The following is a 26117-nucleotide window of genomic DNA, read 5'->3' as shown; positions in this document are numbered from 1 at the left end:
ATGGTAACCCTCAGAGCCTAAACCTAAGCCGTAAATTTTCGTTTCTGCAAAAAAAAAAAAAAAAAAAAAAAAAGGGCACATCTGCCCTTAGGTTTTGTCTGGTATTGCATCTCATTGAATGGGACTGAGCTGTAATACATCGCAAAAAAAATCGAGGACCGATGTGACACTATTTCTGGGGGAGGAATTATGTTTCTAATACTAGACCACCAGCTTTTGCAAAACTGCTTCCAGCACATCACATGTCTAAACCAAAACTTATGAAATATCAGTCAGTCACTCTTTAATTTATAGGGGCTTTCCAACATCCAGAAGGTCAGTATGCGATTCTTAAATAATAAATTACATTCAGAATGAGCGCCACCTGCAGGAAATCTGGAGGATGACCATTTTATTTTGCTTGCCTCCTCTTCTATGTACATCAGCGATGTGGCCGCACCAGCAGCGTCGGTCAGTGCGGTTGCAGAGCGTCGCTATCCCTGAGAGGTCCCCATGCGGGGCCATACATTACTCCCAGTGCACGTCGTCCCTCTGCAGGGAGCCCTTCAGTGTCTGCATCTCTCGCAGTAACTGCAGACTCTTCCTGCTCTTCTCCCCAGGACTCGTTCTGTGCGGTTCGTGCTTGGCTGTGTGGTGGTCTTTTCTGCTACGGATACTTTTGGAAGATTCCCCGGACCCTCCTTTTGACGACCTTGCTTCCTTTAATAATTTTACGAGCTGTATGGAGGAAAAATAACAAACAAACTGGAATGTTATATCTATGGGAAACGCAGATAATGATACGCCATTAGGGCGTGTCCTCATGTGGCATTTCAAATTGCATTACAACAACAGAGGAGAGGAGAGATTTGCCTAATTGTGTTCCAGTTAACCTTTGCGTTTACAAAACGCAACCCTTAACGTGATATTAACGCACTAGTTAACATAGCTTTTTATAAACGCAAATGTTAACCGCATTGTGAACGATTGAGTTTTGTAAACGCAAAAGGTTAACTGGAAAATAATTGGGCAAATCTCCTCTGCTGTTGTAATGAGTTTCAAAAACCAATCTACGTGCCACATGCCACAGCGCCATTAACAGCCTATGACGGGCGCAAACAAAGGGGATTTTCTCCTGCGATCTCGAGCTACTCATTAAATTGTACAAACTGCAAACAGAGGCTCCGGCGCTGACACCACAGTGTGATTCTGCTCTGAATGGACATGCTTCGATGGATTGGAGCGGAGAAGAGCAGCTACTATAGTCTTGTCCGATATTATCAGCCTGGCACAAAATGGATCATCGTACACAAATTTTGTATCAAAATTTATTTGGTAGGAGTCTATAGTGACCTACACAACTCCATACTATATAACAAGCCAGAGAATATTGTGCAAACCCAGTCCTATTCATGTGAAAGGGAGATATTTTATCGTAGCTTTGCTGGATAATACGGTGTACAAACGTTCCTTCATTATCAGGTCAAGGTCTGTCCATTGGAAGCAGCTCTGCCTGATACTACAGCTCAGCGTTACTCAATTGGATAAGCCTGAGCTGCAGTAACACAGCTCGTCCACTACACAGAGAGTGGAGCAGTTCTTCCAGAATAGAGTTTCAAAACCCGACCAATATCGCATTGATGACTTATTCTTTGGAAACCCCCTTTAACTGTGTGTGCAATGGCTGTGTTAGGCTTGTGACTCACCATGGCTTGATGCTTGCGCACTTTTGTTATCTGGTCGGCTTTTGCCTCCATTCTTCTCACTAAGGCCTCCAGCTCTTCTTCCAGATCTTCTTTCAGACGGTCAGAATGAGCCTCATCGATCTGCTTCACCAATTCCTGGTGATCACTAATGGAGAGAAGATAAAGCTAGGATTACTAGGTATCCATCACCCGAGTGGTCCTGCATTAGTCGTCAGCCCAGTGTATAGTAAACCCCCTGCACGGATCACATCTCTACCTATGACACCAATACTTACAAACTCATCTGCCCAAATTCATCCTCCAGTGTGAGCAGAACCTCTGAAAGGTCCCTATACGATGAAGAGGAGAGCGCAGCGTTGTCCTTCCACCGGACGTTGCTTTCTGTATCATCTAATGGCTCCTCACTCACCACCCGGTCATTGCAGAAGATTTTATGGTGCTGCTTCATTAGATGTAGGACATGTTGGACGTTGGCCCGCACCGAGTGACTGGGGGCAGTGGACTAAAAAAAATCCATATAGTTTCATAAACTTTTATGGTCTATAGAAAACCTTGAACTGATTTATTTTTGTTTGTTGCTGCAGAGTCTGTGCAAATGCTTCACATAATGGGTTGTCCTGTTGAATCTGACATAGATCCAAAATCTTTAGAAGGCTGCAGCGCTTGTATACAGCAGAGCCAAGACTCAAAATGGGGGAGAGAGAGTTCAAGCCTTCTGTAAGGGCAGATCAGAGGCTAAACTGAATTTTAAGTGTACACCCCAGTCTATATTAGATGGGCTAATCCTAGGCTGTGCATAAGTGTACAGGAGAGAGCATAGCAGACTGTGGCAAAGGAGAGAGGGCATAAAATCACACAGACTCAGCGTCTTCTCCCACCAGAGTAGTTATTCCTCATATCACAGGCTTCCTGAAGGTCGGGCATCGATGTGTCGGGCGATGCCTTCTTTAAGCTAGCACCAGAGACATTTGGGAACATTTATCATAGTCGTCATATGATAAAATCCCCACCCACACTCCACGAGGGATACTTCAAGAAGCTCAGGCCTCCTGATATATTCGAGGGGCAACTGCTCTCCCCACCCGATTTAGTTTTGCATATAAAACCTGCAAACCTTCAGCAGTGAATGTTCGTAGGCTCTGGCAAAGTGAGCAGGAGCGCCCCGTGCTGCCCCACTATTCTTCCAGCCATACGTTGTGGAGGTGGTGTAGTTGCAAGAATAAATTGTAATTTCTTGCAGTGTGCAAGAAATTGCAAATATTACAGTGCTTCTAGGCCAGGAAATTGACATAAAAGCACGGATAAATCTCCGCCATAACTTTCCTTTTCCCACCCTGGAAAAGTGATTTACATTTTCATTTCAAAAATAAAATGATAAAAACTCCATGGAGCCTTGGTTACAGCATCTCAGGATTCTTTTTATATCCATATTACTCACCGTCCCAGCTACAAAAGGCACATCTCCCAGGCACAGCCTGTAGTGGGGCTGTGTATGGCTGCAACCGTGCTGTTCAGGCTTCTGGAATACATACATCAAAGTATATAATTTACATATATTCTGTATTATTAGACAGCAATAGATCATTAAATAAAAAAAGCTACTAGTACTAGGTAGTACAGAGCCTATGGAGCCTGGACCCCCTCAGGCCCATTTCCAGACAGTCCTTCATCCTGGTAGTAGATGCAATAATATATTGGCAGCCACTACTCCACATTTCTGAGTACATCCGAGTTACCCATCCATTGGGCCTAACCAAGTGTTTTTGGGGTACCTTGTCCATGTGCGATGTTCTCCTCTTTATCTTCACCTGCTTTGTGGGGGGAGTTAAAGACTTGAGCAGGATACGATTTGTCTCTAGTCCCGTCTGAAGCTGCAAGAAAAGTAACAGCACAAAGTTAAAGCGTTTTTATACTGTAGAATCAGTCAGTGTATTCCAACTATACAACATCTGCATTAGTTCTGAGCATAAACTCCGGATCAAATAAACCAACATGCAGAGCTTCTAGATTTACAGAGGGGTCTGTAGCCAACAGCTATCCCATGTCTATGGGTCAGCACGGCCCACTGGATGCCAGATACCACTGGTATCCAGGACATCCCTTATGGGAATAGAGGCTCACATCATAAACATCAGAAGCTAGGAATTCACTTACCTGAGCCGCTTTCTCCTGGACTAGTTTCCGCTGATGTTCCTCTTCTTGTAGCTTATGCTCTATGTCATGAATTTTATTCTTAAAAATAAAAATGAAAAAAACAAATGTCAATAATATATAACAAGTACCGCAGTTGATGGGGGATCTCAAAGTGGATATAGGTGCAGGACCTGAATACATCTTATATGCATGGAACATCTGGGAAAAATTATGGATATGCTTAAAATGTAGAAAAAGTGTGCAGTGAGCTCCCCCTAGTGGCGACCATAGACATGCAATAATTATTCTTTTCTAGACTGAGAGGGAATCTCAGAGTGTTATGCTATATTTTATCAGGATTTTGATGCAATAAAAAAAGAATATTTTGGATAATTTTTCTATTCACAACTGGTAAAGCTCTTTACTTCAAGGCAGAGATTCATGCACCTGATTCCAATGTGCAGGTGAGCTGAACAGTGGATTCTAAAATATACCTGCGATGTGTACAGATTCTCTAACATTACTAACCTCTGCCAGCACTTGCATTTTGGTCAGCTTCAAGTATTCTTGTTCTAGTTTATCCAACTTCTCTAGCTTGGCCTGTAGGTTTGACCTGTCAAGTGCTTTGTCTCCTTCAAGCGATACCTTAAAATGAGGCAAAACTTTAGTTATTTCGACATTTTACATTACATTTATATGATATTACTAATTTAGGCTACATACACACATCCACAGAAAGCGGCCGTGAGCCCTGCTGTGCGGCGGCTCAGCTCCCTTCTCCAGCTGCCTCACGCGGAGGCGTGCATGTAGCCTTACAGAGGTTCTCCCATTTCATACCCGCAGTGGTCACAAAAAAGGACCCCTTTTCCTCTCTCAGGTGCCCAATGTGAATGTTATAGCAGTGCACATTCTCTTCTTCGATTCTGTGTTGAACATCAGCACCAACAATCTAACTGTATTCAGCAGTATGAGGCACTTGGGGTTTGGGTTCTCTTTTAGTTCTACTTGGTGAACCTCACAAATACCACTTATTCACTTCTTCCAAGTACCTGTTTAGCTAGAACAGAGCTTCTCTCAGTTTCTGCATTTTGGACCATTTTCTTCATGTATTCCAACTGCTTTTCCAAAAGCCTGCACCGGGACTCTGCGTCCGATAACTGTCTGGAGAGATCTGAGCAAAATAGAAGATGTTAAATGAAGTAGATGTGCCCAGAGATGGAAATCTTACCTTAAAGCGGTTGTCCTACACCAACAATTTACTGCGCAAGATAAACCATGGATTGGAGAGGGTGTCTGTGCTTTGCACTGCTCAGCTTATATTAAATGTACAGAGCTGAAAGTGGGCAGTTCCATACGATCTGCATTGGTTATTCTCTGCTATTGCAGCTCATCTAAACTCTAAGAGCTAAAAACTGTAACAGCACAATAATAATTCCTTTATTTATATAGCGCACACATATTATGCAACTTTTCCTTATGTTTTTTTGTAATGTGTGTGCAGGCGAGAGGGGCAGGATATGAGGGGATTTACCGATATAAGTCTATTAATAGTTCTGCTCCGCTTTCTTGATATGTAAAGTGAAGCCTCCTGTCTTTTACCTCATCAGCCAGAGATTCCTGTCCATAAAATGGCCGCAGATGGAGGGTCATGTGATCTTTCAGTGAGCAATTGCTGTGGCAGAGCCTTATGACAGCATTCATGAAGATCAAGGTCCCGGCAGGGCAATTGTTTGTGGACAGGTAGAGATCACATGATCCTCCATCTGAAGCCATCTGCACCCCCAAATCAATAATTGAGGTAATTTCAGGCACATTACCTCTGTTCTTCCTGGAGATGTCATCCTTGACATGGTCCGTGGACTGCGTCTGCTTTTGCAGCTGCTGCTTGTAGCCTGTCGATTCCTTGGACAGAAGCCTGATGTTATCCTCCGCTTTTATCCTCTCTAACTCAAGCTGACGGATCTTCTCCTGAAGGTTCTTCAGAGCGGAGATTATAGCTAAAATTATATGGGAAAGCAAGGAACAGTTTGTTAAAGGATGATTAACTTTTCAACAAACATAAAAGCGAAAGATAACTCAGTAAGACAGTGAAAGAAACTATTAATAGTTCTGCACCACTCACCTGATATGTAAAGTGAAGCCTCTTGTCTTTTACCTCATCAGTCAGACATTCCTGTCCATAAAATGGCCACAGATGGAGGGTCATGTGTTCTCTGTCCATGAACAATCGCCCTGCCAGGACCTTATGATAGTATTCATGAGGCGATTGCAGATGACAGAGATCACATGACCCTGCACCTGCCGCCATTTTATGGACAGGAATGTCTGGATGATGAGGTAAAAGACAGGAGGCTTCATTTTACATATCAAGATAAAGGTGCAGAACTTTTAATAGATGTAGATTGGTAAATTATCCAATTTCCTGCCCCCACACATTACAAAAACACGGGGTAAAAAGGCCAGCCCCTTTAAGAGATTACCAAATGACTGGTGGTGCTGGATTCATAGATGGTGGACACATCGCTGGTGAGCTTAGAACACATTCATTTTGGGATCCCCTCAGGCCCCTCTCTGAGTAGCAGAGTAGGGGCTGTTCTCGTCTGCATTCAAGACTCTGTTTTGCAGTTCTGAAGTTTTAAAATCAGATGAATAACGGATCCGTTTTTACCCCCAATTTCAGCAGACTTGCAATGGTGTCCGTTATTATCAGTTTTTACACTTCTACTTGAGCTGATAATTGGATTTTAAAAAGGTTGGCAAAAAAAAAATGTTGAAAAACGGAAACACTAAAAAAAAAACCTCAAATTCCCGTTTTTTTTTATCTGTTTAAAAAAAAAAAAAAAAAAAAAAAAATCTGGTACTTTTCTATTAATGCATCTGTCCAGGAATCTGTTTTTATTTTAACTCAAAAACTGCGAACCAGAAGACAAGAACTGGCCCTAAAATGTCCCCTTTATAATCAAAAACCCTGCTAAGGAAGACGACAACTTCTTTCACTGCGTTATAGCACATAGTTACATATCACACGTCTACAATTACAAAGTAGCTCTAAAGTCTTTGCTTTGCTTATCTCATGTTTTTGCACAGAAAACGTCTGAGAATTGCAGGAGCTCGAGATGTAAATAACCAGGAGGGTGTAAATAAACTGCATCAAAAGGAAGCAGCAGAATCTTTGCCACCACTTTGCGTGTGAATAGAGAAGAAAACAAGACGACCTAAGGAGACGGCCTGAGGTGTAAGGTTCCCTTATAAGATGCTAATCACATGGGCAGTGTAGGTTTCCTGCTCCCAGCAGATGTTAGGGATGTCATGAATATTTCATGCAGTGTGATCAGTGACCAAGCTGTAAAATATTTATACAGCTATAGACACTGGGTGCAGGAACAAGTGACCCCCATGGGTGTGTATATGGCTCAATAGTCCCTGTGGACATTGTGTAAGTCATAGGTAAATGGCTGCTGACTCTCCACCCCTGATGTGCATCAAAATCTGCACGCAATGTGAATTCTGCAGTAGATTTTCACTCCTCTCTGTGTGAAAATAGATGGATTTTGATGCAGATCAGGCGCCGAGTGTGAAAATACCGTAAATCCATGCCAATAAATAGCTGGAGTACCCCAACAAGCCCATATATTCCACCGGCCTCATCGTTACCTCTGCTGTTGCTCTCAGGATACGCCAGTGGCGGTCTGCTGGGTAGTGGATACCTGTCGGAGGTCACGGACAAGTTCGCTCTGGGGTAGGAGGTAACAGATGTGGAAGACTGCGCATCTTTACCACCGAGGCTTTTAGACATTCCAGATAATGGACTGTGCTGCAGAGACATAGCAAGGCGAAGGTCAGGAGAAATTAATACTCACTGAACGCAGGAAAAGACAGCTACAAAGTGGGTTGAATATGATCATCACTCAGCTTTTCCAGGCTCCTGAAGGGCAAATGTATTGTACTGACATTGCAGCCCAGCTGCACAGAAGCGAAATGAAACTTAGTTGCATTACACAGAACTAATCAGAAGAGGAGACATTTTTGCAAAAAAGTAGCCCTATGGACAATCCCTTTAAGTGTTTAGAACTATAGAAAAGCTGAGCAGTACATAATCATTGTTCCTTGTTACCAGCAGCTGTAATGACCGTGCATGGGCATGCTGAGGCTTGTAGTCCTCCAAACGAACCGTGCAAAGGCAAAAAGATAGAAGCCCCCCCCCCCCGTGCAAATAAACTCCTCTCACCGTCCTCGGCTGGAAAACACTAGTCGCCATCTCTCTTCCGGGAAACTACAGCTGCAGACAGACCTAATCCGGGTCATCCATCATACACAAGCGGCACTACACAAAAATGACCACTAGATGGCAGCAGAGTACAGTCTACGTCATCACGAACTAGATTGATGGACAAAAGGCTCAGCTTATCAGAACGTTGGTAGGCAAAAGAGGCGGGGTTTATATCGGCTTCCTAATAACCGCCATTTACTTACTGTTCTAATAACGGGTACGGTTATGCTCTATTAGTATGTCAGTATCGTTAAAAATATTCAGACCCGGGTGTAATTTGTAAAGAACGTCAGAAATTAATTAAAAAAAAAAGCGGGTTTTCCGCAGACAACAAGGATTGACCAATCGGAATAGAGTAGGCGTGGTTAAATAAGTTCACACCTTTAGCTATAGGTATTGGCTAGTTTTAAGCGACCAATAGCGTTCATCATATGTATCTTAGTTCCATTGTCCTGATTGGCTCTGTGGAAATTTATCCTTCATCCCGATTGGTTGGAAAATTCAAACGGGTGTTTCCCGCTTCTAAGAGGTCACCTCTGATTGGCCGTTCCGGCCCTTCCTTTGTGGTGATGCAGATTTGTCAGTATCCGGTTACTGCTTTTTCTTGTTTTGTTTTTTATTTTATTTTGTTTATTGTTTTAGTTTTTCCTTTTTCTTGATCGCGGAGGGCGGTGAGGAAAGCGGAGCGGAGCCGTGCGGCGGGAGCCAGGTGGTAGAGGCGCCCGGGCCGAGTCGTCGTGTTGGTTGCGGCCTCTCCTGTCTCATCCTGTGGGCGGATTGTGTAACGCGAGGGGGAGCGAGAGGCTGAGGACAAGACAACGGGATTCTGCGACGGGCGGGCGCCGGACACGTATAACCCGCAATCCTCAGGCAGGGAGAGGAGACTCTGTGTCCGCGGTGCCCGCTGTGTGTGACCTAGAAGCGGCCGCAGCATGGCCTCGGCTCTGTACGCCTGCACCAAGTGTAACCAGCGCTACCCCTTCGAGGAGCTCTCCCAGGGACAGCAGCTCTGCAAGGTGTGTGTATGTGAGGCTTAGTACCCGGGGGAATACAGGACTATAACGCGGTGTATACAGATCTATCATCTCCTGCTGCTGCAGAACCTCTTAGCACACCCCTTACTTCATGCCCCAGCTGCTGCAGAACCTCGGATTGTGGTGTGAAACCGGCTGTTGGGCACATCAGCTTCTGCAGAACCTCTTAGCGCACACCCGAGTCGCTGTGCAACCTTAGTTCATGCCCCAGCTGCAGTGGAGCCTCCAATTGTAAGGTGGAACCTGCTGTTGAGCCATTCAGCTGCTGCAGAACCTCCTAGTACACACCTGAGCTGCTGTGAAATCTTAATAGTTCATCCCCCAGCTGTGTGGGACCTTCTATTTAGCACCTCAGCTTCTGCAGAACCTCTTAGAGCACACTTGAGCTGCTGTGAAATCTCATAGTTCACCCCCCAGCTGTGTGGGACCATCTATTGGGCACCTCAGCTTCTGCAGAACCTCTTAGAACACACCTGAACCGCTGTAAAACCTTAGTTCATTCCCTAGCACCTCCAGAACCTACTGTTGCGTGCCTCAGCTCCTGCAGAACTTCCTATTGCACACCTGAGCTGCTGCAGAATCTCTTATTGCTTACTTCAGCTGTTGTGGAATGTCCTATTGCACACTTCAGATGCTGCAGAACCTCTTAATACACGTCCCAGCTACTGCAGGACCTTCATTTGCACACTTCAGAATGTCCTTTTGCGCATCCCGGCTGTAGCAGTACATCTGTGCGTTTCATATGCTTCAAACCTCCTGTTCTATGTCCTAGCTGCTGCAGAACTTCTTATTTCACCCCTAGCTGCTGTGGAGCCTCTTATTGCTTATCTTGGCCATAGTGGAATGTACTATTGCACACTGCAGCTGGTGCAGAACCTTGTAATACACGTCTCAGCTGCTGCAGAACATCCACTCTTTAGCTCCTACAGAACATCTTGTTGTGCTTTTGAGCTGCAGCAATACCTCAAATTGCTTGTTCTATGACTTGGCTGCTACTGTACTTCTTATTGCGCCCCCAGCTTCTGCAGAGCCTGATATTTGGCACCTCAGCTGCTGCGTAGCCTCTTGCTGCACACCCCAGCTCCTGCTGCAGAACTTGCTATTTGATGGCACTCTTTGCTGGTCTGAGTTGATGCTCTGCAGTATACAAAGGGGTATGTGCTCGGGACCTGCAACAGAGGAGAGAAAACTGCAGCTGCTGAAGAAGCTCTTTATAAATAGAAAGTGACTACACATATCAAATTATAATAGTATTAGTCTTGGTGTAACCAGTCCCACCACAGAAGGCTGGTGGGCACATATGACGTAAAATAGGGATGCCCAGATTTTTCAGGGAGAACTAAAGTTGTCAGAGACCACTTTCAGCGGAGGTCAAGTGATTTCTAGGATCCCCCAAATTAGTTTTCTTATTTTGGGTCAGGACATTTAGAAGGATTTTCTGACGTTTAGCCTCAACTTCTGATTGATAGTAGGCGGCAGCAGTCAGAGATTACTATGATGACAGGACTGATCATCCAAAGGAGCATCGCTGCCCGCTCTTAGGATTAGTCAAGTCCCAAGAGAGAGAATGGGGGTTATTCATCATTAGCCGGCTCCTTGGGATAGTACTATGTCTGTTTCAGATTCATTAAAATGGTTTTGGCTCTTTTAAAAGGGTTTTCCCACAAACTAAAGTTAGGCCCTATCCATGTTCTGCGCTGAGACCCTACAGATCAAGAAAATGATGGGTTCCAATGGGGTTCCACATTCCTCAGTCCGAACCCTCGTTGCTCTGTCAGACTATTGGAGCAGACGGCCGGGCATGACCGTTCTGCTCCATTAATCTCTACGGAGCTGACGGAGATCAGTGAGCGCAGTGCTCGGCAATTTCTGTCAGCTCCATAGAGACGGGGCTGTCTGCTCCATTAGGGGTTTGATGGACCCCTTGTTTTCGTAATCTGTGGGGGTCTCAGCACTGACTTTAGTTTGTGGAAAAACCATTTATTAAATGTTCCTATGCTCTATATTTTGGGGGGGAAGGGGATTTTTTTTTCCCCAAAATTCTCACTGTATAAAGAGTCTTTGCACATAGACCAGCAGGAGACTGGAGTAACTACGAGACTTTTTAAGCGACTTTTTGCAAAAGTCTCAAGTCATTTTGCAGTGAAAAGTCTCATAAAATCTCAATGCAACTACTTTGAGACTTTTTTTTTACATCAAGCCCAGGAAAACCAATGATAAATAGCCCCCAATATCTCAGTGATAACACATTGGGGAACACCTTGTTGCCTTGTTTCTTGTACTGCGCTGTTTGAGACTTCTTGGTCTAAACTAAGACAAAAAGCCTCACAAAAAGCAGTACAAGAAACCAGACAAGGTGGCACAAAATTTCCCGCAGTGTCTGATTGGACATAGGTCAGGGTCATCTCTTTGTTGATGACATATATACTTTGCTGTATGGATTCTGTGATGTAAGTGTTAATTACTTTTGGTTTCTTGCAGGAGTGTCGCATCGCTCATCCTATTGTAAAGTGCACGTACTGCAGATCTGAATTTCAGCAGGAGAGGTAAGGACGGGTCATGATGTGTATCTTTGACCTCTGTTGAGACACCGTGGTGTGGGGTCCTCCATACTAGTGGTGGTGGGGGTCCATCAGTTTATTCCGAAATGTGCTCCATATCCATCACAGTAAAGCTCTGCCCTGCAGAAAAGTTCAATAACCACAGATCTACAGCATACGCAGCCATGACTCAATCATGACTAGTCGCAGTATGCGGCACACAGAAAGGCAGCTGCTTATATGCCAGCCCATGTACAATCTGCATCTGCTGACCTCGTTAGTAATAAAGTGTTAATGGATCTTTATCATGTCACTTTTGTTGCTAATTCTTTATTTATCTGTTTTCTCTCCAGTAAAACCAACACTATATGCAAGAAATGTGCACAGAATGTTAAGCAGTTTGGGACGGTAAGTTGTCCTTTTATTTGCAAGTACGTTTAAGGGGGCATCAAAGTGTATGAGACTTCAAGATCATGAATGATGGGATGGTATTGGTATGTGTCCAGAGCTCTCGGGGGTTATCTTGTATAATAAGGCAGAACTGATGAGTTGTATAATATTTTTGGCACATGTATACCCCATATTTTTAGTGTTCTAAATCTAACATACCTGTTGTTTCTCTGCAGCCCAAACCTTGTCAGTACTGTAATATTATAGCAGCGTTCATCGGCACAAAGTGTCAGCGCTGCACCAACTCAGAGAAAAAATACGGACCTCCCCAAACTTGCGAACAATGCAAACAGCAGTGCGCTTTTGACCGGAAGGAAGAAGGCAGGAGGAAGGTAAGAGTCTTCCATAAAGGAATTCTACCATTTGTTTTTATGTATTGGGAACCAAACATACCTTCTGTAGCTGCAGAAACATATCTTCTTTAACCCTGATCCGAGTGGTTCTGCTCAAAAAACAATTATAAAATTCAGGACCTTGGGGAAAGCTGGGTGCATACTGGCTGCTGTGTTTTACACGGAGCTTCCTGTACTGTCCAGACAGGACTAATCAAGCCAGAGCTGGATGATCCATAGACAGCAAATGGGGAGAATGGTGCTGGTATTGATTACTTTTGCCTGTCAGGGACAGCACAGTGAATACAATGTTCTCTGGAGAAGTGTATAATTGGGCTAAGAGGAAAAGCGCCAGAGCCTCATTATCATGATTATATAATAGATTTTTTTAGTTTAGCTACATTTTTTAGGCTAACTATGTATATATTTGATGGTGAGCTTTTGAGAATACTAGTTCTCTTTGAAGAGGACTAGTATTCTCGAAAGCTCACTATCAAATATACTCGGCCTCAAAAAGGTATCGCCTGATTTCTTCATTCTTCTTCTGCTATTCATGGCTAACACGGTACAAATCTACACTACTAGCATCAGTGTAGCTGCAGCATTCTCAAGGTATGTTTCTTTCACAATGTATTAAAGCAAATGGGAGATTTCATATAGAAAAGCAAATGTGATAAATATTAAGACATAACTTTTAATAATAAAGATAAAAAAATGTAACAACATTAAATCCTAAAATCTGAATGACGCCGCACAGCATATGACAGTTGGTAAGGGCAAGTGTATATATCATTGATAGGACACAGATCTTTTTATGTACACGTGATTAGTGCATATCATACTCCTATACAGTTCATTAGCCGATGTCATAATCATGTAACATCTTATAGTCAATAACATAACCAGCTACAGCACATAGAGAGGAGGAAAAATTGAAACAATCTCACCCAATCCGGTAGTGCGCTTGGTTCAAGTTCAGATGGTGCAATAGGATGACAGGGAGCCTATTATCCAGATGTGACAGCTATCCCTAAGTTCTCTCACCTATCGCCCAAAAAATTGACTCCCGCCCTAACAAGGGCGGTCCCACACTTGCCCTATTGGTTATGCTGTCCCTAGATGTCCAAAGGGTCCAGAGAAATAAATCCCATCCCAACGCGTTTCCCCCCACTTCTTTAGGGGTTCATCAGGGGATGCAGGGAGAGTAGGCAGGCAAGGAATAAAGGTTTCCAATGCCTGTATAAAGAGATCGCTCCCTCTTGGTCCTAGGGGGAGCTACAGAGGAGTAGCAGTGGCCGTTCCTACTAGTGACTCGGCCAGATAAGGCGTGCGGGTCTCAATGCTGGCGTGCTGGGAGATTTCCTTAAAACAATGTTTAGGTTTTGAAAGCAGATGGTTAAGTTTCTGATTCGCTCTTCCTTGTGCAGGTTGATGGGAAGTTGCTGTGTTGGCTTTGCACGCTGTCTTACAAGAGAGTCCTCCAGAAGACTAAGGAGCAGCGGAAAAGCTTGGGATCTACTCATTCTAATTCTTCATCCTCTTCTCTTACTGAGAAAGACCAGCATCATTCTAAACACCATCACCACCACCATCATCACCACCACCACAGGCATAGCAGCAGCCACCACAAGTAAGTGTCTGGGCTCTACACGATATGATCCGAATATTTCATCATGTTCTGCCACTTCGGTCGTCATACCCACTCCTGCAGGTGCACAATGCACCCTATATACTAACGGGGATTTCGGCTGGATTGGTTCTACACCAAGTCTGGGCTGCTGTAAAATGATGCTACATCCTGTGCAAGGTTCAATACCTGGCCCACTCACCACCCACTTGGTTTGGAGGAGGCATAAGAAGTTTAAAAAAAAAAAAAGTTGCAATTTCTGAGCATGCATTTCATTTTTTCATGGCTTGTACACTAGAAGACTGGTGTAAAAACCATGTCTTTGCTGTGAACGTCTTGTAGGTGTGCTGGTTTCCATGTTTGGGGCCGCACCTGTCTTAAGAATTGAAAGCTGCCGTGCATAGAGAGGTGGTCAGTCATGTGTGACCCTCCTCCATTCATTTCTTTTCTATGTAGTTGGGAAAACTAACTGTATACAATGTATATTCACATAGAAGTGAATTGATAGAGCATGGAACTCCTTGTTATTAAGATGGCTGGGGGCACATGGGCTGTGGCTGCAGCAGATTAGGCAGCTAACTCCTATGGCCTGTGGTATTAGTATTGTGGGTCATCTCTACAAATCTTATCCACGTGTTACAGTTAAAACTTGCAGTGTAAAGCGACCAATGCAGTGAGTTTTCTGGCTCCTTCAGATGACCGTGGTAGGTCCACGAATCACAGACTTGCAGTGGATGGATTTCAACCACCGTGCAGAGGATGGGACTAATCATAAAGCCTCATAGTGATATATGATAGGAGTCCTTTCTGCCCTAATGTAATCGGTATTCGAGTTCAGTACTGCCATTAGTGAGGAAGAAGGGGCTCCTATCGTCCACCCCCAATGGAATTTCCTGTTTGTACTGCATGACTTAAGCCCAATTGTACATTAATCTACAGAGCTTTAGTACATTTCTGCCTGTGTATTTAGTTTTTTTCCTAAACCTTCAAGAAATCTGCATCTTAGGAAGTTGTAGCCCATCACAAGGCTACCATATGACTGATGGCCGACCCCCCCCCCCCTGCTGATACAGAAAATGTAGGAGCCCTAGTGTTCTGTACAGTCTAGATACTCCAGCTTTTTTTGGATAATTGGATATCGCAGATAATTAGTGACCAATAGGTTTGTTCATCTACAGCTGCCTGTATAATAACACAAATGTCTCTTGTTCCTTGTAGAATAAGTAGTCTGAGCCCAGAAGGAGACCAGGGAATTTGGAAGCAAAGGTAAGTGTGTTGTTACCTGATGTGCTTAGATTATTAAGAATTGTTAGAGGAAACATGACCAAAATTTTAAACCTCAGTTAGGGTATGAAATGTCCTTTCTAGTATTCCTGTTTTTATGTAAAATTTCCCCTGTTACCTATTAAAAAAAAAAAAATCTTTTCTTTGGTCATTTTCACATGACTTTGGAGGAGTCCTATTTTGCCTGAGATGAGGCAGCAGGGAGGTGTGATTTTTAGACACCTTTATCTTCAGTTCTTTAGCACCTAGACACCTGCTTATCTTATTAGAGATAAGAATATCCTCTTTCAGATTGCATCAGGGCAGGATTGTGGATCTGTGAGCTACGGACGGTTAAAGAAAAAGATGGGAACTGGCTCTTTATCTGCAGAGCACGTTCACAGCTATGTCTTTATCTGTTCAAGAGAGGCCTGGATGCCTTTCTGGAGAGCAAAAATGTCACAGGTTATGGGGGAAAAACATATGTTTAAATCTTAAAGGTTGGACTGGAGTCTTTTTTCCAACCTTGTATACTATGAACTGCCTGCATCTCCGGTTCTGTGGCTCACAGAACCATAAGCCTGATGCATTCTGAAAGATGAGGTTCTTATGTTGTAATGTTTCTAAGAACTATAGAACTAAAGACAGGCGTGCCTAAAATTGACTCCTCTCAGGTAAAATATGACTCTTCTCATTTTGAGATTACTTTAAAGGAGAGAGACTATAGGTAAACGGGTGACATTTCACATAAGAGGGAACTCTAGAAAGGACATTTCACCCTCTACTTGAAGGGGCTAATAGTTAATGTAGCAACATCTTGTGACAGGTCTAGAATTTTTGTACTAAAGAAGCATCGTTTAGTCAAGATTTGTATCCAAATCACAATCTGATATGATTTCTGTTTCTTTTGAATGGGTCCGTGTAATATTAACAAATCTTCAGTGGATGCTTGTGTGTGCATGTGTGAAGATCACTGGGTATTTTGTTAGGCAGTGCCACAGCAAGCTTCCCTTTTAATGGCTGAAATTTTAACCTTGTGATATACATCATGTAAATATGACTTAAATAATTTCTTTTTATTACAGTCATAAATCTACCACAGCAATTCAGAATGAAACTCCAAAGAAAAAGCCCAAATTGGAATCCAAGCCATCTAATGGAGACAGGTATGTGTCATTTTTTATGATCTCACTATGTCTTAGGGTAGCTGTTCTGGAGGACTTTTAGGAAATGCCTGGCTTCTGACTCATTGGAGTTTGGCGTTCTGTAACCATCTTATAGGAGTTTTAAAAACTTCCAAATACAAAGCCACATCTGACGATGGTATATGGTAATGGTATTACAGCTGTAATGAATGCAGCTTGGTTGTAGTGCATGGGACCACCCATTTTTAGACGTGGCACTGTTTTTGGATAAAAGCAGCCGTGTTTTTAAGCCTCCGGTCAACCCTTTTAAGTTTGGTATTTGTAAGCCAAAACCAGAAGTAGGTTTTGAATAATTGAAAGATATTTAGCTCTTGTCCTTTGTTTTGTATTATAAATACTGCTGAGGAGGAGCTAAAAGGGGTATTCTCATTTCGCCAATAATTGATATTGTTTGTATAATGAAAAGTTATACAATTTTCCAATATACTTTTAGTATCAATTTCCCCAATTTTCTAGGTCTCTTCTTGCTGTCATTCTATAGAAAGCTTAATTGTTTGGGCGCGTTCACACGTTCCGCTAGTGTCGAGTTCGTAACACGACGCTAGCACGCTGGGGGGGGGGGCTCGGGTTATCAATCGCATGCATTTCCAGGGAAACGCAAATGCAATCGGCACGAGCCCCACCCCCTGTGCGCTAGCGCTGCGTTATGAATGCGACACTAGAGGAATGTGTGAATGCTCCCTTTATTCCCAGTGGACAGAAATCTGACCATGTTGTAACACACAGCTCTGATTCCTCTCATTGATATAACGAGCCATGCATCTGTGTGACCGAGCCCTAAACCAGTGTGACCATGATCCCATTTCTATCCCATTGAAGTAAACCTCTGTTTGCTGTCCTGCTATAGAAAGCTTTGATCTAGAAAATCACAAGGAATTGATACAGTGTGTATTTGAAAACTGTATAATTTTTCATCATGCAAACAATAACATTAAATTGCTGAAGTGGGAGCAGGCCCTTTTAAGGTCCATTGAATGTAGTTTAGTCTGACAAACTTTGGATGTGTTGCTGCCTGATTTACTAGGCCTTGTGAAACCACCAAAGGCCTCATGACGGGATTGCTTGCGGGCATTTTCAACCGCCTGGAGCTGGGGTCCAACCCCAACACGGCCAGGCTATAATTTGCATGCCTGTACATGGTGTGGTCAGACATGGCGGCCTCGCTGCACCTTGATCGTGCATAATAGAAGTCAATGGTGGCCGTGACGTAGCTAATATGTATAGCCAGCTTACACATACCTGTCATTTACAATGTGCATGGTGCCTTGACAGCAGAGGTCCCTTTTAATTCCTTAAGACTCCCCAATTAAAGGGATTGTTCCTATTTAGTACGTTATCTCCATCAACAGCGATAACAAGGTAATTGGTGAGGATCAACCTACTGGGAGCCCCATCAATCATGAGAATGGGAACCTCGCCAATCCATTAAGCGGGGGGTTTTTCTCACTAATGAGTGGAGGATGAACATGTGCCCCATTCCAATGGGAGGGGACAGACTGCGGGGCAAAGCTCCCATAGGCAGTAAATGTAAGTGCTCGTGATAAGCGAGTGCTGCAATATTCCGCACTCCTTTACTAATGAATGGATCGGCAGGATGCATGCTCGTCCTCCCCGTTATTGAGAATGGGGGTTCTTCTGATGAATGGAGGTTCCAGGTTAACCCCTGAACTTTAATAAATTGGGATAACCCTTTTCACTTCCAATTTTGACTCTAGTGTCAAGTAGGATCCCAAAAATGGGTTGTACAGAGTTTGATTGTTGTGCCCTATGCATAGCATCGTGTAGTAGAATCTGATTGGTAGGATTCCCACAAATTGGCTGCCCTGCTGCTCCATATATTGTCCATGTGAATGCTGGAAATGTCTGAGCACAGCACTCTGTTATCTCCATCATTCTAATTCATCCTCTGAAAGTGCCTTAGATGGGTATGGGGGACAACCTCAAACTTGGGACCGCTCCCACCCGTTTTAAGAACCCCTTTGAAGTGGCTTTGAAGCGTGCTGCTCTTCTATATCTGTAGGCCGGTGTCAGGGGATTGTACTATGTAAATTTGAGGATCTTGAGCTGTAGAATTGTTCAATGCAAGTTGCTTTCTTTCTATTTTACTGTATTTTCTAAAAACTCTTCACCACTTCTCAGTTTAGACTTTTGGCCAGTAGGTAGCATCACATAGAGCATGGGGGGAGCATCTGATCTCCCCTTTTATGGGGTTTGGGGATAGATAAGTGAAGTTGTATCTCTGTTGCTATTTCTCTGTGTTCTATCAGCCTTTCCTCTCTTTTCTATTCTCCTCTTACAACAAATCATATCATATTTGATATTACAATAAATATTTGAATTCCAGCATGTATTATTTTAGTAGTTCGATAAATCAGTCGACGGACAGCGGTGGCACAGACAACTTTGTCCTTATCAGTCAATTGAAAGAGGAAGTTATGTCGCTAAAGCGGCTCTTACAGCAAAGAGATCAGACCATTCTGGAAAAAGACAAGAAGGTAAGCGAGCCGGATCCATCGGGTATTAAAGAACACTCGCACCCCAACTTCTTATGCAAAGACCGTGGAATAAGATGTCACAGAGGGATCCTATGGATTTGTAGTAATTATGGGTGTGATTATAGGATACTCTTATGTCAAATTCTATGGAGCTCGTGGTCAACCCTTTAATGCCCCCTATATACAGTTTATGGGGGTTTGTATATGATTAGAAAACCATTGCTGCTTTCTGCAGCTCATTGGAAATAAATGTTGAGCTGTAATATCACACTGGAGACCCCCCCCCTTACATTTTGATGTTGTGACCTGAGTGGTTTCGGAGAAATTTAAATTGGGTAAAAGTTGATTTTGGAAGGAAGTAGGCCATGGGTAACACATATATAAGAAGATTACCACAGCCACAGTGCCGGGATCTATGAGGAAGTGTCCCTGGTTTATCATGATGGATTTTAATGGTAGATTTCCCTTTAAATATTTGGGACAACCCCTTCAAGTCTTATGCACTGTATATGTTTACTTTTCAGCGTCCCTGCTCTGCGCTGTTTTGGAAGTCTAGTTATAACCAAATAATATACTATAATTTTATTTAATTTTCCCTCTCAGCTTACAGAACTGAAGGCCGACTTCCAGTACCAAGAGAACAATCTGAGGACAAAGATGAACGGCATGGAGAAGGCTCACAAAGAGAGTGTCGAGCAATTGCTGGTATGAAGCCTCTTATACCTTGTATTACATCTCACTATTCTGTGTTGAATTACAATTGAATTTACGGTATATGGTTTTCACTCCTGTTGTCATGGCAAAATTTCAATTTTAGTTGCTTATTGAAAATATTGGGAAACCATGTACTGTTTTGTACTGGGGTTTGACAATGGATCCAGTGCAAAGGTCGTCCCTTTATTATCTCTGTTCCCTAATAAAGCACATTGGTCATACTGAATGATTACTCAGAGAAGCTTAAATTTTACTGATTGAAATCCCTGAAGCCAATCCAACCAAAAGCACATACATTTGTGCACACCTTTTTACATTAGACTTTTCTAAAAAAAAAATAAATAAATCTACCATCAAAATTCATCATGATAAACCGGGCACTGTGACTGTGGTATTCTTCTTATGTTATCCAAGGTCTCCTTCCTTCTAAAATCGACTTTAAAATTTGATAATGAGGCTGAAGGACTCTGGGGGGTTTACCAGAGCCCCTCCATGCTGTAGATTCACAGGCCGTTGCACTGTCCCCCTTCCTTCCCTCTGCTTGTGGTAATCTCACAAAGTGGGAGAGCTACACCACAGCTTAAGTGTGAAACTACAACACTGTGGGGCTCTGGTAACACCCCAAGAGCCCTTTAGACCCATTAGCATAATTTTAACCGTTGATTTTAGAAGGAAGAGGCCATGATGACAAAAATAAGAAGATTACCACAGTCACAGTGCACGGATCTAGGCGTAAGTGTCCCTGGTTTATGATGATGGATTTCAATTCTTGCAATACACAAGTCAAGTTAATCCATAACCTATTTGGATTTTGCTATAAATTTGTTGCTGATGTGTTTTGTTTCCAATCCCCCAAATAATCATTGATGTTGTGCATCTTCATAATCTTGTGCTTCCAACTGTGCCTTTTTAATATTTATTTATTTTATTTTCTACCCTCTTTTAGGGCAAAAATCGGGAATTATTGAAGCAGGTTGCAGCTTTATCGAAGGGTAAAAAATTTGACAAAAGCGGCAGCATCTTGACCTCACCTTAAAGACGTGGAGGACTCGGAAATTTAGGGTTTTAATTTTTTTTTTTCTATTCTGTGAAGCCCTTAAAAATGATGTAGTATAACCGCAGGGGAATTTTATTTTTATTTTTTTTCCTTTTTGTTTTATAGTTATTTAAGTGGACATATTAATCACTTTTTAAAAGACAGCCAAAAAAAAAAAAAAAACACAACTTCAACTGGCTTGAAGACATCCAGTTATTTCTGCAGATTGCATCTCCCTACTGTAAGCGCCATTTTCAGGAATGCGGATGGTGTTAAGATGTAAGAGAAGCGGCCACTGGCCTCCCATCTATCATGCGTACGATTAGCCACGACAAATCCATAAATCCTTTGTTTGCTTTTTAGTGAATTGGGTATATATATATATGTGTGTATGTGTGTCATGTTTTTACAATATTTTAAGTGGATTATTACTGGTGTATAAACCTCCCATCCCAAAACTTTTTTCTTTCACCTCTGACACAATGGTGGAAATGTATCAGAAGGTGTAAAACAGTTCCAGTTGCCCATAAAAACCGACCAGAGCTGTAATTTCGGAAACTAAAAGCCGAGCTCTGATTGGTTGTCATGGGCAACTAGAACAGCTCTCAGACACTTCTGATAAATGTCCCCAATGACTAAAAAGGGTTCTAGAGGTTTCCCACTATGACATATCCACAGGATAGTAGATCCAGATTGCTGGGGTCTGCCATTCTTGACCACTTCTATGGAGATAAATGTGTTTCCGGCCCCATGACTGCCCCATAGAAGTGAAGGTTGCATTGGTTATTTGTGTAACTGGTGGAGGTCCCAAAGTCGAGACCCCATGCAATAATGTGTCCATAATCTATCCTGTGGATAGACAGTAAGTGTTATTATTAGTGGGTTCAATCCCTTTAAATATAAGATGTTGAGAATGTTATCCTCTATTGTTAGGATATGTCAGGAGGATGCTCGGCAGAGGGCAGCAGCGTATCCCACTCTATGCACATACAGTGGGATATGTCCCCCGGTTCTGCTCCTCCCACCTGAAAATGAGAGGAGGGGTGAACCTGGGCAGCAGCCAGTGATTGGTTGCAATCTTTATCCAGGGTGTTTCTCCATCAATGTCCTTTTCCTCACAGAGACAGCTGCATCACTGAGGCCGGGGATAGATGCTATTCAATTGCATCCGTCCCGCATAATGAGATCTGCTCTACATAATGCTGTCTGGGCTGAGAAACTCTCTTGGTGCTCTTGTGGGATTTACCAGGCCAAACCTAGAATTACTGAACTGAGCGCTGTGTTGTCTGTTCAGTGATGTAATGTCTGGGAAAGAAAACCTTGTAATTGCACTGTGAGTGATGTTTAACAGGCCAGACTCGCTCATTGAGTCTATTGGTGGCCATTAGTGTAGCCCAGAAACTCGCTGTAGAGGAGAAGATCAATCAAAGAGACTTAGAGATTTACGGAGTGTCTTGCATTTTATTATGATTTTTAATTTTTATAGCCCAGTGTTTCTGATGCACAGCTTTAAATCCTCTGCTTGATTTATTAAATTCTGGCTGCCTACAGTCCCCAATAGGAGGCGCTGACAGAGAGAATGTGCTATTGTTAAAATTCCAGTTTTAATGTTTTATTATTATTTTTTTTTTAAAAAACAAAATTTTAAATGTTCTAAATAAACAATTCTAAAACCTGAGTCTTCACACTAATCACTGAATCTCACATTATTTCTGTCACACTTCCTGTTCTGTAGAGATCATTATAACCGGAATAGGAAGCACCTAATAATAAATCTTTATATAGCGCCATCCTATTCCACAGCAGTTTATAGATCATGGGGGGGGGGGGGACATATACAAACAATGATAGACCTAACCGGGTCAGATGAAACAATAGGAATGAGGGCCCAGCTCACAAGAGCTTACAATCTATAGATAACACAGGATCCGTCATTCATTGTCACGACTCGCTTCTTGCTCCCACAAAGCAACACTCAAGTCATTTCCAGGCGACACCTTGATCATAACAGTAGGTTCCCACAAAGCCGACTCTTTTATCCTTTGGGTTCTATGGCCAAGCAGAGGGTTTGGAGCTGTGTATCAGCAAAATGGTAAAACCATATCCTGTGTATGGAATTTACACTTGTTTTAGATGATTTAGTAATGTGGCACTTGACCTAATTTCTTTAATCATGTTAATGAGGGTCCCTTGTACCCTAATTGGTTGTGCATGGTTGGCCGCTACCTTCACTTTTTTTGGGACCGCTTGAAATAGGGTACAGTTTTGCAAATAGGGTCCCATAAAGGCAAATTTAACAGAGAGGCCCTCACAGATCCGTGAGTTACCTCCTTAAAGGGGTTGTTGTAGGATGGTTGAAAAACTTGGCTGCTTTCTTCTAAAACCAAGGCCACACCTGACCATTGGTATTGCAGCTAAGCTTTATTACTGTACGGCTGAGCTGCAATACCAGTTCAAACCATGGTCAGATGTGGCGCTGTTTTTGTTTTATAAACTCTTAAAGGACATCGCCCACTTTTACAAAAACAGGCTTTTAAAATTATGCAAATGAGCCTGAGGAGCCTCCGAGCTTCATAGGTGTTCGGGGCTCATTTGCGTAATTTTTAAGCATTTTTTTTTTTTCTTAAAACAAATAGAAGGCTAAAAGAGGAGCCGATCCTGCCAGAGGGGGCACATACCAGTATGTCCGTGTTCTTGGTTTGCAATCCTTCATCCTGATGGTAGATTTACTTTTACATCCCCTTTTTAAAAGATCATTACTCGTAGATCCGGGCACCGTGACTGTGATGATCTTCTTATATTTGTTATCCATGGCCTCCTTCCTTCTAAAATCAACTTTTAAAATGATGCTTATGAGTGTGAGGGGCTACCCTAGTCCCTCAGTGATCTGGCTTCATAGGCTGTTACTCTTACCTCCCACCCCTCTGAACAGATAATGGGGTGAGACAGTGTAGCAGCTGATAAAGCTAGGGTAGCCCATCATGCTCATTAGCATAGTTATAAAATGTTGATTTTAGAACGAAGGATAACGAATATAGTAGGTTTCCCCCCCACACTCCAAAATGTACTGGTAGGTTGATTAGATTGTGAGCCCCATTGGGGACAGGGACTGATTTGGCAAGTTCTGTGCAGCGCTGTAGAATATGTGTGCGCTATATAAATAATAATTATTATTAATAGTAATAAATAATAATAGTAGATCGTGCTGGATCTATGGGGGAGATGAAAAAGTCGTGACTCTGTAGTAGTCTGTGAGTCGCCCTCCTTTCTCTCCGTCACTTCCGGATATAACAAGGGGTGTAAGATTTCTGTACGACCTGTTTTGGGGGTTTTATACTTGTAAGTGCCTTTTTGTTGTAACTTTATAATTTATAGGAGTTGTGTACATAGGAAATCTTTTGTCTGTATCGTAAATGTTTAAAAAAAAAAAAAATTTTGTGTACAGTGAACTTTTAAGTAGAAAAATCAGGCTTTATTTAACCTCTCGTGTGCCAAAGGGCCCGGTTCGGGGGAGCTCCGTACAGGTATTTATAGGCCAGTGTCGTCAGGACTTTCGGATCTCCCTTTAGCTAGAGGACCCGTCTAGGGCGATTACTGTTACTATTCTTCTACCGCCATCTGGCTGCTCTCACACAGTCATTGTAGGGTCGGGTGTAATGGCTAGAAGACCCGACACTCACCTCACCCTGTGACCCTGGTGACAGTAGGTGAGTTAGTAGTAGGGTGGGGGTGTCCAGCTATTGCATCTGTAGTGCAAAGTCTTTGCAGGTCTCCCACCTCTATTAACCATCGCATCTTATGGGCGTGTTCACACATTACATTTGTGTTTAGAAAGTCAAGACAAGCGCCTTCCCAGACCACAAACTAGCGTGTTTCTCTAAAAATATTATTTTATTTTTTGCTACGAAAAATGGGCTAGGGCTCATTATCGGGCGGGGGGGGGGGATGTCTTATTTTATCCACAATTATTTTGGGGGATGAGGGGTGGATATACATTTATTTAAATATATAATTATTCGCCAAATCCCAGAATCCCACTGTGGAATTCTTGGACCCAATCTCTCAAGTCTAGTTGCCCCTCTTCCTCCTCTGTGCTGCCTGCAGCTAACTGGTCCACCAGTTCTGGTGTCATTTTAGAGTAAAGTATCGCCGTCCCTAATATCAAATCATAATAGGTTTCGTGAGTGACACGGCAAAACCACAGTTAAACTCGGGAGTTATTGCTGTATATAAAATTACAATCTGTAGATCTCTCCCATTCTGTGTCACCTGTAAACTCAGTCCTTATGTGATACGAAAGGGGAGATTCTACTCTTTAAAATTACACCAGGTGCCACATTTCAGAACATATTGCCGTTTATAACTAGGGTTTGATTCAGCTCAACTCATCCTTAGGGCTTTTTTATGGATTTTCTGCAGAGAAACGCAGGAGGAAAATGTGTTTTGTTATTTAATGAGGCAATACCTGTGTTAGTTCCCAAATGCAAGTATTAAGGTCTAAACGCATCTACTTTTGTGAGTAACTCTACTGCGCTATGAAGACTAAATGCAGACTCAACATGTGAACTCGGCCTTAGGAACCTGCCGCACGTTTCGCTAGGGAATCCTAGAGGGTGTATGTTTGCAGGTGAAGCTTTAGTGAATTGTTATATACATATATTTTATACAAATCATGTTTTTGTCATAGGTATGTATTTTGGTTGGCAGCTCTGGGGATTATTATGACTTGCAGCATGAAGACTTTTGGTGTGATAAATGTTGGGTGATAATCATATTCATATTTTAGGTTGATGCATGAGGTGACCAGAATACCCCCTCCCTCCCCACACCTCTTTTCTGTCCATTAAGTTGTTGGCGTGTGTGAGTAGTCAGGAGAACGGTGTAGTCTTGGGAGGAGTATATGTTGTGTAGAGCTGGTTATAGACACACCCACCAGGATCAAAAACTCAAATTTAACAAAAAAAAAAAAATTGCCAAGGGATTGTCCATTTCCTGGCTTGATGGAACCTGTCACCAGGGACGTCATTTTCACTAAAGACCGGTTACAGAAGCCCATCACACCTGCATTAGAAATATTCCTTTCTGCTTTCTCTAAGCAATTGCATTACAATATAATTGTGTGTTATAACTTACCTTGCTCCCTGACAGAATCCTATGGGTAGTCCCAGGGGTTGGGATGCATTTCAAAAAACAAAAATGTGACTTGTCTGTGCTCCATACTCCTTAGCTGTCAGCCCCCACCTTTGTGCTCCTGTACGGCTCCTCCCTCCTGTTCTTTCACAGAGCTCACAGCCTGGTAAGCTGATATCAGCGGGGGGAGGGAGGAGCTGTAT

General features: G+C 42.8%; 2 protein-coding genes across 4 annotated transcripts; one reads left to right on the top strand and one right to left on the bottom strand.

Annotated features, from left to right (window-relative positions):
• Positions 1-258: 258 nt before the first annotated feature.
• On the bottom strand, positions 259-8790 carry CEP57 (centrosomal protein 57). 2 transcript variants are annotated; one of them, XM_072134162.1, is made up of 11 exons: positions 8623-8790; positions 7473-7632; positions 5636-5815; positions 4868-4989; positions 4347-4463; positions 3840-3917; positions 3458-3556; positions 3124-3204; positions 1961-2187; positions 1686-1830; positions 259-717 (listed from the first exon to the last, which is right to left on the bottom strand). In XM_072134162.1, exons 2-11 carry the CDS (start codon positions 7612-7614, stop codon positions 508-510), a joined length of 1401 nt encoding a protein of 466 aa, XP_071990263.1. In that variant the 5' UTR covers positions 7615-7632; positions 8623-8790; the 3' UTR covers positions 259-507. The 2 variants fall into 2 exon arrangements, with proteins under 2 accessions (XP_071990263.1, XP_071990262.1); XM_072134161.1 differs by lacking the exon at positions 8623-8790 and adding an exon at positions 8047-8610.
• A 111-nt stretch (positions 8791-8901) lies between these two features.
• On the top strand, positions 8902-24280 carry FAM76B (family with sequence similarity 76 member B). Of its 2 annotated transcripts, none has more exons than XM_072134164.1 (10): positions 8902-9104; positions 11604-11668; positions 12016-12070; positions 12289-12444; positions 13872-14074; positions 15290-15337; positions 16420-16500; positions 18899-19034; positions 19638-19739; positions 20695-24280. In XM_072134164.1, the coding sequence occupies exons 1-10, from the start codon at positions 9021-9023 to the stop codon at positions 20782-20784; spliced, it is 1020 nt and encodes a 339-aa protein (XP_071990265.1). In that variant the 5' UTR covers positions 8902-9020; the 3' UTR covers positions 20785-24280. The 2 variants fall into 2 exon arrangements, with proteins under 2 accessions (XP_071990265.1, XP_071990264.1); XM_072134163.1 differs by having other exon boundaries at positions 18884-19034.
• The last annotated feature ends 1837 nt before the right edge of the window (positions 24281-26117 follow it).

Source organism: Engystomops pustulosus, chromosome 2 (genome assembly GCF_040894005.1).
Source record: "Engystomops pustulosus chromosome 2, aEngPut4.maternal, whole genome shotgun sequence".
Lineage (NCBI taxonomy): Eukaryota > Metazoa > Chordata > Amphibia > Anura > Leptodactylidae > Engystomops > Engystomops pustulosus.
Note: the sequence above shows the minus strand (reverse complement) of the source record. Positions and strands in the feature narration are given on the sequence as shown.

Coding starts and splice junctions, on each gene's coding strand:
- CEP57 (XM_072134161.1), bottom strand. CDS start 8,076: ATGGCGACTAGTGTTTTCCAGCCGAGGACG. Junction 1,831..1,960: donor GAATTTGGGCAGATGAGTTT/GTAAGTATTGGT, acceptor TCTCTCCATTAG/TGATCACCAGGAATTGGTGA. Junction 718..1,685: donor TGCGCAAGCATCAAGCCATG/GTGAGTCACAAG, acceptor TCCTCCATACAG/CTCGTAAAATTATTAAAGGA.
- FAM76B (XM_072134163.1), top strand. CDS start 9,021: ATGGCCTCGGCTCTGTACGCCTGCACCAAGTGTAACCAGCGCTACCCC. Junction 12,071..12,288: donor ATGTTAAGCAGTTTGGGACG/GTAAGTTGTCCT, acceptor GTTTCTCTGCAG/CCCAAACCTTGTCAGTACTG. Junction 19,035..19,637: donor TTCTGGAAAAAGACAAGAAG/GTAAGCGAGCCG, acceptor TTTCCCTCTCAG/CTTACAGAACTGAAGGCCGA.